Source organism: Gigantopelta aegis, chromosome 5 (assembly GCF_016097555.1).
Source record: "Gigantopelta aegis isolate Gae_Host chromosome 5, Gae_host_genome, whole genome shotgun sequence".
Taxonomy (NCBI): Eukaryota; Metazoa; Mollusca; class Gastropoda; order Neomphalida; family Peltospiridae; genus Gigantopelta; species Gigantopelta aegis.
Genome location: NC_054703.1, coordinates 39,333,761 through 39,348,901, shown reverse-complemented (window position 1 = coordinate 39,348,901; position 15,141 = coordinate 39,333,761). Strand labels below are relative to the sequence as shown.

General features: G+C 40.0%; 1 protein-coding gene across 1 annotated transcript; it reads right to left on the bottom strand.

Moving 5' to 3' along the window:
* Nucleotides 1–76: 76 nt before the first annotated feature.
* LOC121373584 (bcl-2-related ovarian killer protein-like) lies at nt 77–4,199 on the bottom strand. The gene is made up of 2 exons (XM_041500271.1): nt 2,596–4,199; nt 77–442 (listed from the first exon to the last, which is right to left on the bottom strand). Exons 1-2 carry the CDS (start codon nt 3,043–3,045, stop codon nt 323–325), a joined length of 570 nt encoding a protein of 189 aa, XP_041356205.1. The 5' UTR covers nt 3,046–4,199; the 3' UTR covers nt 77–322.
* Nucleotides 4,200–15,141: the final 10,942 nt, after the last annotated feature.

Genomic DNA, 15,141 nt, shown 5'->3' with positions numbered 1-15,141 from the left:
CATTTCATTCTTTATTCTTGCGGTATTAATGCTAGGAGTATTAGCTCATCGTCTAAATATCGGACAGAAAGCAGAAGCAACATCGTAATTAAAAATTGATCATCACCATATCCATTATCACCATCACCATCATACGGAAAAACAAATGAAGTCATTCTATTATGAATATCACCTTCATCGTCATATCACCGTCATAACCATCATAATCACCGTCGTATCATTATCGTCGTCGTCGTCACAGTTACCATCATCATACACGTCATATCATCATCAGCATCATCATCATCGTGATCACCGTGACGGCTGTAAACAAAGACGATTGTCACCGAAGTAGCAGTAGCAATGCTAGAACTAGGATGAATATCACCAGCAGTCCCAAAACATCGACGATGATGTGAACTTTGAACTCTTTTTTCTCTTCCAGCAGGGGCTCAAATCCTCCCTGCAGAAATAATAAAATCATCTTGTTACTACACTTTAAAAGTTACCATTCTATTGCATTATAATATGTCTGAATCTGTTTGTTTTACTGCAGCTCTGCATAAACTGCTTTGACTAATTTTATCGGTTTCTACACCCAATAGCCGACGATTAATGAATCAGTGTGCTCTAGTGGTGTCGTTAAACAAAACACACTTTAACGCGTTATCGTTTTCTGGCTGGTTTGTTTGAAATCTATTGTATTGCTTTTCAAGGAACAAATGGATTAGTTCTACAACTTACTAGGCCTTCTCCATAATACATACATGTTACGACAGTAATCTATTTTTACAGTTTAAATATGAGCAGAAATAAATATTATTGAAACAGAAAAAGAATGAATAAAGGAAACTAAAAAAAGACGCAAGTTGATTTCTGATGCCTGGGTTATCAGTGTGTAAAACTAACCCAGACACGAGAAATCGGCCCTATAATGTTCATCAGTCCTACTTACCAAGTTAAAACGAAACAGAAGTTTGCTTTGCATAACGACACCACTAGAACACATTGATTAATTAATCATCGGCTACTGGATGTCAAACATTTGGCAAATTTGATATAGTCTCAAAGAGAAAACTCGCTACATTTAATATACCAGTCGTGGTTCACTTTCTGGAATGAGAAATAGCCCAATGGGCCCACCGACGGGAATCGATTCTAGACCGACCGTGCGTTGAACAAGCAATTTACCAAAGAAAAAGAAAAACGTTTTGATTAACGACACCACTAGATCACATTGGATGTCAAACATTTGGTAATTGTGACAGGTAGTCATCAAAGGAAACCCGCTTTATTTTTCTTAATGCAGCAAGGGATATTTTACATGAAATGTCCCAGATAGGAAAGCACATACCACGGCCTTTGACCAGTTGTGGTGCAGTGGTTGGAACGAGAAAAACTGGAATCAGTCGAATGGATCCACTGAGGTGGTTCGACCCTGCGAAGCAAGCCCCTCTAGCGAGCACTCAATCGACTGAGCTAAATTCCCCCCGCCCTTAAAAAGAATGCAGGGGCGTAGAGTGTTCTGGACCTCAGGTGTTCGAACACGAACCAAGCGGACCCTTTTGTCTACATACTATTTTACAAATAGCTTAATATTGAACCCCCGCCCCTGCTACCACCCATGGAAATCCGTAATCAGCAAAAAATGGTGTACTATAAATATGTCTTAGCCTCAGAGAGGTGAGGAGGTGGTCGTCCTAACCGTCGCACCCACCTTGGGCCTATGCCCCTGGAAAACCGCCATTAGCGAAAAATATTGAATGTTGCTGTACAATGAATGGGCTGATTGATTGACATCACCTCAACACACACATACACATAGGCTACTGGGTGGTTGTACAATGGAAGCCGCGGAATCGATATCTTTAATTTGGATTCTACACCTTTAAAGCAGTAGATATGCCCGCCTAGGTTGGGACATAAATCTCACTGTCGTTCACGCTGAAAGGAATTATTGACAAAGGGCAACTATTTCTCCTCGGACGTTAGTTGTAGATCACATGGAATGACATTAACTATCGACCATGTGTGTGTGTGTGTGTGTGTGCATACAGGGCACCCAGGCGACATACCTGTTACTTGAAAACATGTACTGAGAATATGGCGGAGAAGGGGGCAGAAAGGAGATGGGGGGAGGGAGAGAGAGAGAGAGAGAGAGAGAGAGAGAGAGAGAGAGAGAGAGAGAGAGAGAGAGAGAGAGAGAGAGAGAGAGAGAGAGAGAGACAGAGAGACAGAGAGACAGACAGAGAGACAGAGCCTACAGAGAGAGAGAGAGACCAGAGAGAGAGAGAGAGAGAGAGAGGAAGAGAGAGAGAGAGACAGAGAGAGAGAGAGACAGACAGAGAGAGAGAGAGACAGAGAGACAGACAGAGAGACACAGCCTAGAGAGAGAGAGAGAGAGAGAGAGAGAGAGAGAGAGAGAGAGAGAGAGAGACACACACACACACACACACACACACACACACAGACAGACAGACAGACTGGAGATAAAGTGTGAGAGGGAGAGAGACTCTAGATATATGTGTGCGTGTTTATGTGCGTACGCATTGCGGTCTTGATGGAAGCATACACGTACATGTATGCGTGAATTAAATATGCCAATTTTCTTATTACCCAACCACCTTCTTTAGTCAACCACTCCCTAAGATGGACGGCTGTAAATGTTCCAACGCAGTCTATGACGTCATCGACAAACTCAGAATGTCCTTGCTGGATGCACTCCTCCGCGAAGCACGAGGACACGGCAAACATCGACACGATCTTCCCCCACGTGACACCGTCCCGAAACAGAATCTCTAAAACGGAACTCAAGTCGGTCTTCACGACAGTTGATGACGTCATTGTCACCGAGATTTTCCGTGAGACGTCGGTATACACATTCGGGTACAATCGTTCAAGGACGTGCCCTGCTCTTCTGAAGCATTCGGAATATTCGCAGTTGCCATAGCAACGTTTCCGCTTTCTTTTCGGTTTTCTTTTGAGTAATAGTTTTTCGGTTATGTAATAGTCGCATATAATTTTAGCTACGTCGGCGATAGTATCGACGTCATCAGATAAAGACATGCTGATAGATTATCTTTGTCTCTTAACGAGATTGTGTCAATATTCCATATGCCAGAAACTATAAATAGCAAGAATGTTCGAATACCAGGAGATGCCGAATTAATAATGTGACAGTATATGACGTGTATATGACATGCGTTTGCGAATACTACACAATACGTATCTTTTGGAACCACCAGAAAACATACCCGAGTTGCACAATTAATAGTCCAGGAAGTGTATACGACATGGGTTTGCATATAACACAGACTACTCTTTTAGAACGACCAGGGAACACATTCCGAATTGTTGAATTGTAGTTCATGTCAGAACCTGTAAATAGCACGAGTTTAAGAATATCACAACCTAATATTATTTTAGAAAATCCGGAAAACACAACTGAGTTGCAGAATTAATATTCCAAGCCAGGAACTGTCACAGCATATGACACGAGCTTTCGCATGCCACAAACTACTCCTTTATAACCAGCTGTAAATATACCCGAATTTCAGAATTAATATTCGAAGCCCAGATCTGTAGAATTAATTCTGCAATTCACGAACTGTTACCATATATAATATGAGTTTGCGAATGCCACAAAGTATTCCTTTAGAACGACCAGGACACATACCACAGTTGCAGAATTAATATTCGAAGCCCAGATCTGTAGATAACATGAGTTTAGGAATGCCACAACACATATTGCTCCTTTACTCAGCCCAGGAGACACACCAGAGCTGCAGAATTAATATTCCAATATAATCCAGGGACTGTACATAACATATACTTGTATAACTTCTTCAGAACGACCAGAAAACACAGATCCGAATTGCAGAAATAATAATACGACTCAGGAACTGCAACAGTAGTTTGCGTATATCACAAAATATACCTACAGAACGACCAGTAAACATACCCGACTAACACAGTTGCTGAATTAATATTCAAATGCATACCAGGGTCTGTAAATAATTCAATTATTACACGTTTTAGAACAAATAGAAAACACATCTGAGTCACCAACTTAATAATCCGACCCCTGAACTGTTACAGTAGTTCAGATGAGTTTGCATATACCACAAAATACACCTATAGAACAATCAGTAAACACACCCGTGTTACAGTTGCAGAATCTATATTCCAATGCAAGTCATGGTCTGTAAATAACATGTAATAACTCCTGTAGAACGACCAGAAAAACACACCTGAATTGCCGAATTAACATTCCAAGTCCATGACTGTTGATGCCACGATTTCCAGCATACCACCGAATCCCTCGTTAGATCGTACTGGTATCCGTAGACGTAAATCAACGAAACCCATGTTTCTAAGAGTTGTACACAGCTCGTGTTGTATAGTGTACATACGGAACTACAGTATTCACGCAGGGACATGTATAAACTCAACCCGGTCGTTTATCGGACCGTTATCGCACGGTTAGGTAGATACATGCATTTTTATCTACTCGAAAGGATAAACCGCTCAATGCAGATACTGTCAGACCAACATAATAGAAACACTGTCAGACCAACATAATAGAAACACTGTCAGACCAACATAATAGAAACAAACTGTCAAACCAACATAATAGAAACAAACTGTCAGACCAACATAATAGAAACACTGTCAGACCAACATAATAGAAACAAACTGTCAGACCAACATAATAGAAACAAACTGTCAGACCAACATAATAGAAACACTGTCAGACCAACATAATAGAAACAAACTGTCAGACCAACATAATAGAAACACTGTCAGACCAACATAATAGTCAGACCAACACTGTCAGACCAACATAATAGAAACAAACTGTCAGACCAACATAATAGAAACACTGTCAGACCAACATAATAGAAACAAACTGTCAGACCAACATAATAGAAACAAACTGTCAGACCAACATAATAGAAACACTGTCAGACCAACATAATAGAAACACTGTCAGACCAACATAATAGAAACAAACTACTAACAATAGATGTTTGTTTTGTTTAACCACACCACTAGAGCACATTAATTTTATTAGTCATCGGCTGTTGGTTGTCAAACATTTGGTAATTGTGTCGCGAGGGAAATCCTCTACATTTTTCCTAATGCAACAAGGGATCTATTATATACACTTTCACACAGACAAGACAGCACATACCACGATCTTTTATATACACTTTCACACAGACAGGACAGCACATACCACGATCTTTTATATACACTTTCACACAGACAGGACAGCACATACCCCGATCTTTTATATGCACTTTCACACAGACAAGACAGCACATACCACGATCTTTTATATGCACTTTCACACAGACAGGACAGCACATACCACGATCTTTTACATGCACTTTCACACAGACAGGACAGCACATACCACGATCTTTTACATGCACTTTCACACAGACAGGACAGCACATACCACGATCTTTGATATATCAGTCGTGGTGCACTGGCTGGAACGAAAAATAGCCTAATGGGCCCACCGACGAGGATCGATCCCAAACCGACCCCTCATCAAACAAGTGCTTTACCACTGTGCTACGTCCCGAATCACAATCTAATAATACTTTTAGACCCGTGCGTGCGTGCGTGAGTGCGTGAGTGTGTGTGTGTGCAATGTTTAATTGGGTGGTCACAACCTCGGGTGTGTGTGGGGGTGTGGGGGGGGGGGGGGCAGCCATAGTTTTATCTTTATATAGAACAAAAAGGAAATCTATATATGTTCGTCCATGACTGGTGGGTGTGTCGGGGTGTGGGTGTGTGGTGTGGTGTGGTGTGGTGGGTGTGTCGGGGTGAGGGTGTGTGGTGGGTGTGTCGGGGTGTGGTGTGGTGTGGTGTGGTGTGGTGTGGTGTGGTGGAGTTTGTGTGGCTACTGGGTACAAACGTTTAACCTTCTATACAAGGCTGGTAGGTATTCCATTCGTATCCAGGGCGGGACGTAGCCCAGTGGTAACGCGCCGGCTTGATGCGCCGTGAGTTTGGGCTATTTCACCTTCCAGCCAGGGCACCACGACTGGTATATCAAAGATCGTGGTATATGCTATCCTGTCATACAAACGATTCCTTGCTACTAACGAAGACAATGAGGCGGGTTTCCTTTCTAAGACTATATGTCAAAATTAATAAATCAATGTGCTCTAGAGGTGTCGTTAAACTTTTAACTATGTCGCCGAATAGATAGAGAACGTTTTAAAGAAATCGAGTAAAACTAATCTTTTGAATCTCAGGTATCTAGAAAATATACTTATTATTTGATCTCGTTCCAAGGAAGAATTTTGGAATTGTTTTCAGAAATGAATGCACGTAAAATACGTCGGCTGTTATGGTGGGGTTTTTTTCTTTTCTTTTTTAATCTATTAAACAAACCATTTGACGTTTTGGATGCAGCAATTTACAAAGTGTACATTTTAAAACATGAAGTTACCTAGACTACAACTTGTCTTTCAAATCCACGAATACACACGTTCCAAAGAAGAAGTTTGGAATAGTTTTTCCCGATTCGTATCCAATACCAACTTCAGTCATATCTATCGATAAGTTGAAACCGTCTTAGTATTGAGTACGTTATACAGTGAGACCACATTAACAGACACTAATGTTGCAAGTTTAAAATATTATATTTAAGTTTGGTAGGTTCTGGGTTCGTTTCAATTTTAGTTAGGAGACGATCGATTGTGATGCTTTGGTCTAAGGACCCATTCGATGATTGCTTTTTTTCCGTTCCAACCAGTGCACCACGAGTGATATATCAAAAGCCATGGTATGTTCAGTACTGTGTGGTGGGCATACGGTTACTACCAAATAACTTCAGACTGGGTCAGAATTCAAGGTGCACCCAAATTGTGATAGATAAGTGAACAACACAAGTCGTGTGATTGATGATATATGTGAGTGTGTTGGTTATAGGTTAGTCATAGACGCTACCCATTATCTCAGCTTGACCCCTAATATTTTCTGATTCACTTTAATGGTGAGAGGTGGTAGTATTTATATCCGTGGCGTTTATGTCGATTGATACGCTGCAGGTAGGAGTTTTAGCCACATATGTTAGGCTACTATTGTCGTCTATGGGATTTGATTTGGTAGTATACACCCACAAGCGTACGAGACAGAGGGCGGGGTGGGGGTGTTTGGGGGTGGGGGTGTTTGGGGGTGGGGGCTAACTGCCGGCCCCAGCCCGGTAGAATATCCTGAAATTCTGGCAAAACGAATAAAGAAATTCTGGCAAAATTAGATGGCCTGAACACTTTTCACCATGTATTTTCATGATTTTACCCACAATATTAGTAATCCATGACAAATGTGTGGCGACTCATTTGCAACCCTAATATAGCTGCTTGGCATTACTGCTAATATGAGTAAACATTGTAATCTAGATTCGGGCACTTTTGTTTAATTCGGGCAAAAATTACTCTGGTTGGGGTAAAAAATTAGCCTGCCCGCCCCCCCCCCCCCCCCCCGACCCCCACCCCCGACCCCCACCCCCACACAAATGAGAGCCCGTACACCTATGTGTGTAGGAAAGAGCATGTAATAGATCTCTAGCTTAAAAACAGAAAACATTGCAGCTTTCCACTGATGATTGCGTGTCACAATGACCAGATGTCCGTACACCTATGTGTGTAGGACAGAGCATGTAATAGATCTCTAGCTTAAAAACAGAAAACATTGCAGCTTTCCACTGATGATTGCGTGTCACAATGACCAGATGTCCGTACACCTATGTGTGTAGGACAGAGCATGTAATAGATCTCTAGCTTAAAAACAGAAAACATTGCAGCTTTCCACTGATGATTGCGTGTCACAATGACCCAGATGTCCGTACACTGTGTGTGTAGGGAAAGAGCATGTAATAGATCTCTGCTTAAAAACAGAAAACATTGCATCTTTCCACTGATGATTGCGTGTCACAATGACCAGATGTCCGTACACCTATGTGTGTAGGAAAGAGCATGTAATAGATCTCTAGCTTAAAAACAGAAAACATTGCAGCTTTCCACTGATGATTGCGTGTCACAATGACCAGATGTCCGTACACCTATGTGTGTAGGACAGAGCATGTAATAGATCTCTAGCTTAAAAACAGAAAACATTGCAGCTTTCCACTGATGATTGCGTGTCACAATGACCAGATGTTCGACATCCAATAGCGGAAGATTAATAAATCAATGTTCTCTTGTCATGCCATTCACGCTTAAAACCGCTTTAAAAGTGTTTGTTTTGTTTAACGAAAAATGTACAGGGGTTTCTCACTAAGACTATATGTCAACATTACCAAATGTTTGACATCCAATAGCCGATGATTAATAAATCATTGTGCTCTAGTGGTGTCGTTAAACAAACAAACTTTAAATAACCATACGCTAGACACCAAATAAATGTAGTTTAAAATGTGCTGGGGTGTCGTTAAAATTTATTTCCTTCTCTTTCACTTCACTCGTAGTTGAAATGAACTTAGGACACTAATTTATTACGTATTATCACTGACCTCTGACTCCCCAAAGTAGCTGACACTGATACGTTAATCTGAATGTACAGTCCAACCATATGTAAAGGACACTTCAGATAACTACTGCCTGTTCGTAACAGTAAATAAGAAAAACACAACAAATCTGTATACGCAAAATACATCTTATGGACCGTGTACATGAAAGGGGAATCGATGATATAGCATGTAGCTATGTAGCTAAGTTTGTTTTATTTAACGACGCCACTAGAGCACATTGATTTTTTTTTTTTATCATATCATCGGCTATTGGCCTTTGTTGAACCAGTTATGGATCACTGGTCGGTGTAAGTGGTTTATATCTACCCATTGAGCCTTGCGGAACACTCACTCAGGGTTTGGAGTCGGTATCTGGATTAAAAATCCCATGCCTCGAATGGGATCCGAACCCAGTACCTACCAGCCTGTAGACCGATGGCCTAACCACGACGCCACTGAGGCCCTTTGTCCCCTTCTTCCCCCACCCCACTCATTTCAAAAAACAAAAACAAGGGGCGAAGGCTGTGGGCGGAGAACCCAAGTACTGCCAGAGTTAAACCCTGACCCTGGTTTCTGTTATGTTAGGCTGACTTTGTTTGTACTGAAAGCTTTTAAAACGTTTTTAAAGTTTCGTTAGTTTAACGACACCACTAGAACAAGTTTATTTATTAATCATCTGCTGTTCGCATAGTCTTCAGGGGGAATCCGCTACACGTTGCCCATTAGCAGCAAAGGATCTTTCATATGCACCTCCCAGCAGACAGGATAGCACATACCATGACCTTTGATACACTAATTCCCAATGTCTGCCAGTGTTAAACTCGTTAGTCAGACTGTATCTGTACTGAATACATTTAAATCGGTTTCAAAGTATGTTTAGTGTATGGAACCACTGGAGTTCATTGATTAATCTTCGGGGGTGGGGTGTGTGTGTGTGGGGGGTGGGGGGGGGGGGGGGGGGGGGGGGGTGACCGAGTGGTGAAGCGCTCGCTTAATACGCCGTCGGTCTGGGATCGATTCCCGTCCGTGGGCCCATTGGGCTATTTCTCTTTCCCGCCAGTGCATCAAGACTGGTATATCAAAGGCCGTGGTATGTGTTATCCTGGCAGTGGGATGGTGCATATAAAATACCCCTTGCCACTAATGGATAAATGTAGCGGGTTTCATCTCTAAGACTATATGTCAAAATAACCAAATGTTTGACATCCAGTGGTCATAATTTGTAACAAAAAACATTTTATTTAAAAAAGAAAAACCTAACAAAACAAAACAACAATAACAATAACAAAAACAAAAACAACAACCCATTGCACGCGATCGATCCTACGATACATTGCAGCCCAGTCGAGACCTCTACTAGTGACCTAAATCCCGCCCCTTAAAGAAGGAAAAAGATACTGGATGTCATCTGATAATCGTGGTAACGTGGTATGAGTTTTATGTGGGATGGTACATACAAAATATCAGTTACTATTAATCGAATAGAGCAGTTCATGGAGTGGCGACAGCGGGTTTCCTCTCTTGTTATCTATGTGATCCTTAACTTTGAATCAGGCGCCATATAAGTTATAACTGTGAAAGTTAAAATTAAAATTGCTGTGGGTAATATATATAGTTTTAATGTTTTACTTAACGACGCACTCAACACATTTTATTTACGGTTAAATGGCGTCGGACATATGGTTAAGGACCACACATATATTGAGGGAGGAAACCCGCCCAGTGGGCCCACCAGAAATAGCCCAATGGGTCTACCGACGGGAATCGACCCTAGATCGATCGCGCATCAGGCGAGCTCTGTACCAATGAGGTACGCCCCCTCCGCCCCCAACAAACTATGGAGACCCATAATGTATCAATTAGTCATTTGAGAAGAAATTGTCAAAATAGTTAGATGTTTATATTACCCACATCCAGCCAGTTCTCCACAAATGGTATAACAAAGGCCGTGGCATGTACTATCTTGCTGTGGGATGGTGCATATAAAAGAGTAGTGTATGAAGTGGCGACAGCGGGTTTCCTCTCTCAATATCTATGTAGTCCTTAACCATATGTCCGACGCGATATGACCGTAAATAAAATGTGTTGAGTGCGTCGTTAAATAAAACATTAACAAAATAATAATACCCACAGCAGTTTAGGGAACATATGACCTTGATATATTTTTAATAATAATCAGCTTTGTATGTTATGCTTTTAATATGGATCTTGTTTTGGTTGGCTGTGATGACGAAAATTTGTTTTTAGTTACATATGCAGTGATGTTATATTTTCCATTAACATTTTGACCCATAATGAGTGAAAACGCCCATATTTTAAAAACAAAACAAAAACATTAAGTACCTTTAATTGTTGTAATAGACGTATAAACTGATTATGAACTCTGTGAATACAACTATTGTTTTAGGTTTGGAATAACACGCTGACTCACACAATAACAATGTGGATCATGTATTACAGAGAAACAAATATATACACTAATTCTGTTATGTTTCAACGTGGGTCAGTATATAATAAAGTCATAATGCTGAATTGTGAACGAAAATATCAGATATGAACAATAGTAAAATACGTAACATTTCTTCTGCTAATGTAACATATCAATACATTTCTGAAGCTGGTTGCATTCGAATGTTATTCTGCATTTTATACTTTGTTTAATAAACCTTATTTAGCCAAGCAACACACATTGGTAATTGTTAAAAGTTCTCTAAAAATATTTCCATGCAAGGAAACGGAGTTTTATGCATTTATAAATAACAGCTAAAATATTTTGTAGAATTTCAATAAAGTGTGTTTGTTATATTGACATAAATATTAGATTTATATTATTTATAACTAACTAAAACAATTCAAAAGTGGCATACAAAACATAGGAATAACTTAATATTATGAATGCACCTCAGTTAGAAGTTAAAACATTACATTTCATGTTTTAGTATTATAATGTGGCGGCCATCCGGAATTGTCAACTATAAATAATGGAAATATTAGTTGGTAACCTTTATTTATTTATTTATTTTTAAATCAATATCCTCAAATTATGTGCAATTAATTGAGTTGCCACTGCGAAGTACGTTTTTAATTTTTTCTTTTTAAAATGGACTAATCTAATATTTATGACATCAGTGCTCCGTCTACACTAACTTTAAAGGAACATACCCTAGTTTTTAAACACTAAAGCATAATTTTCACTTAGACTCTAGTTTCAACCCGTTACAATGGACACTAATTTACAAACCTAGAACAAATTTGGATACAACAGAGTGAAACAAGATTCTGTGGAAGTTAAGCTCGATAAAAAAAGAGTATTTTTGACCTAGGGAAATTTTCCGAATCGAGCTTATCATGTTTTGCAACTGATTTATTGCACTGGTTGGATTTTGATCTTTTAAATTGATACCAATGCTAAGAACAATGGTTTCGGGTTGAGACTTGCCCTTATAATTTGAAGCCATGGTCCGAAAGTGATTAACAATGGCGCCTGGGTAACATTTTACTTGCACCTCAGGATGCTTGTCCAAATTCATTCTGGAGAGATTTGATGAGCCAAAGAGAAGAGATGTTTCTTAATTTCAGGAAAGCACTATTGAGATTTGTCCGAAATGTTGTGCCGAAATCGATAGAATTTTGTTTGCCGAAAATTTGTATCCCGCGCTGAGTTGTGATTCGTGGCGGTGGGAGACTTTAATTTGTATCCCGCGCTGAGTTGCGATTCGTGGCGGTGGGAGACTTTAGGTAGTACTATACCAAATAACTTCCGGCTGGGTCAAAGTTCGAGGTGCACCCAACTTTTGATAGAGAAGTGAACACCACAAGTCCTGTGATTGGTTATAAATGTGAGTGTGTTGGTTGTAAAAAATAATAGTTTCATCTGGGTAAAATAAATGTGCAATTTTATTTCATCTAGTACCAATGTGTCAAGTGGCCTTGTGCTTGAAACATGTATGGGGTACCTGTAAAAAAAAGTACTCAAATTTTGTGCGAAACTAGGGTAGTCATAGACGCTACCCGTTATCTCAGAAACGAGCAGCTTGACCCCCATTTTTTTCTGATTCACTTTAAGTGTAAGGGGTGGTAGTATTTATATCCGTGGCGTTTATGTCGGTTGATACGTTGCAGGTAGGAGTTTTAGCCGCATATGTTACTATTGTCGTCTATGGGATTTGATTTGGTAGTATACACCCTTTAATGCGTCGTCAAAAGAAGTTCTCAGACGAGGTACTGAACTACCGTTAGTACTGTTAGTCCATGGGTTAGATGGGATAGGTGGGTTGGATGGTGAGTTAGGTAGTGGTGTTAGGTGAGGTGCAGTGGACCGTTTGACAATGGGCGGTGTTGCCTTACGGTCAAGACGAAAGTACACAAAAAACCCCACCACACTACTTTTAATGTGTTTAATGCAGGGTGAAGTACATCACTTATGCGTTTTCTGTAATTCGAAAAAATGCATTTAATTTTGATTGAATTACTTGAGTAGTGAGTTTAAAGTTTCTTTTGTTTTGTTTGACGACACCACTAGAGCACATCGGTTTATTAATCATCGGCTATTGGATGTAATTTGAGATATAGTCTTGGAGAGGAAACCCGGTACATTTTGTTCCCATTAGTATCAAGGGATCTTTTATATGCACCATCCCACAGCCATGCAAGCACATACCACGGTCTTTGATATACCAGTCGTGGTGGACGGGCTGGAACGAGTGAGCAGTGAATGAATGAATGAATGAATGTTTAACGACACCCCAGCACGAAAAATATATCGGCTATTGGGTGTCAAACTATGGTAATGCAAATAAATAAAGTGATGATCAACATCAATATAAAAATTCAAGACGTAAACAAAAACAGTGTAATGAACTGTGCAAAAACACAAATATCACAGAATTTTACGGATACTGAATTTTACTCAAAACTTCAATTTTGTGCTGTATTGGCCATTCTCAAAGAAAATGTTACACCCCTGCACCACGGTGAGGTTACAGCACACGCAGGGGGAGTGAGCAGTGAGTCAAAATCCGATGGGGATGCTAAAGACAAATCTATTAGAAGAACTCCGCCATCAAATTCATTTTAAAGGGACATTCCTGAGTTTGCTGCAATGTTTAAGGATTTAAGGGTTCGACTAACAGACTTTTTAACGATTGTAATTACATATCAGATATATTTTTCTGCATAAAATATTAATGACTGTATATTAAATATGTTTCTGATCGTTCTAATATTTGTACTGGGTTAAATTTCATTTTAGGAACTAAAATATTATTGTTCGTACGTACGAAATTATTTAAAGACAAAATCCAGTTTGGGCTTCTTACAAATATTAAGACGACCAGAAATACATTGAATATACAGATACTGATATTCTAAACAAGAAAATATATTTAATATGTAAATTTAATCGTAGAAATATTTTATTAGTCGGAAACATCGGGAGTGTCCCTTTAACAGGGGTGGTACATTATAGATATAGAACAGCAGGGTACTGTAAGCCTCTGTTGGGGGTATGGGGAATATTAGGGGCAGCTCAGTGGTGGGTGGTGCGATGTTGCGATAGCTATAGAGGTAAATGTAAGGATAGCGGAGGTTACACATTCAAGTCTACAGGATGAAGGGACCCCCTACGGTTTGTCCGGTTAGGGCAGGGGCCACAAACAGGAGGTTCAGAGGTAGGAATCTATGGATTCAATTGTATGCACCAGTCATCAGGCTTAAACCAGTGAGTATTGGCCACATATCATGGGTGCATGTAACGGGTGCTGGGTTGAGTCCAGAGTAGATAGCGAATACAATATGGCATTGAAAGTAAAACCAAACACAATTCCATCAATATGGCGGGTAATGAGTTGCGAATGGATGGAACCATTGTCGACCCGGTCCAATTGACCGCGGATGAGAGGGTCTTTGGGAGCCAGGTGTACGTGACCCCCATCAAGGACAATGTATTGTGGGTCTCACATTTTAGTGCTTGTGAAGCGACATTAGACTTGCACGAGGGTATGTTGACCACAGGAGAGCAAGTTATCTTAATAGTTTGAGTGAGAAAAGTGGCAGTGACGGACGATGTTGCGAATTCGTATTAGACCTGTCTGATAGATCGAGACTCCCAAGAATAATTTTGATTTTAATAAGTTCACCAGTTGAACATTAGCCAGTTACAGGGATGTCTAGGCCCGTCAAGGAGCGGATGCACAAACGTCACATGTTGATGGATTAGGATCTACATGTACTTACAAACAAATGTGTTGTTTTGTGATTCTGTATCATGCGTATGGGCTTTTGTTTCAACCCCTAATATTTAAGCTATTTTAGAGGAAAGTAGATTTATTTCGTATGGTAATTAATACAGATGAGATGGAAATGGGACCGGATATATAACTGGTGAAAAAAAAGTAGAGCCATTTTTCAACATTTTTACACAGGAAATAGCCAATTATTTAATTTGGGTAAAATTTAAACCAAATCATCTTACAAATATTATTTTCATGTTCTTTGACACCAAAACACATTCCTAGCTGGAACAGCCACCCAGTTATGAATGGTGAATTCTGAAACATATGTCATCTTGAAAAATGACAGCCATCTCTCTCTCTCTCTCTCTCTCTCTCTCTCTCTCTCTCTCTCTCTCTCTC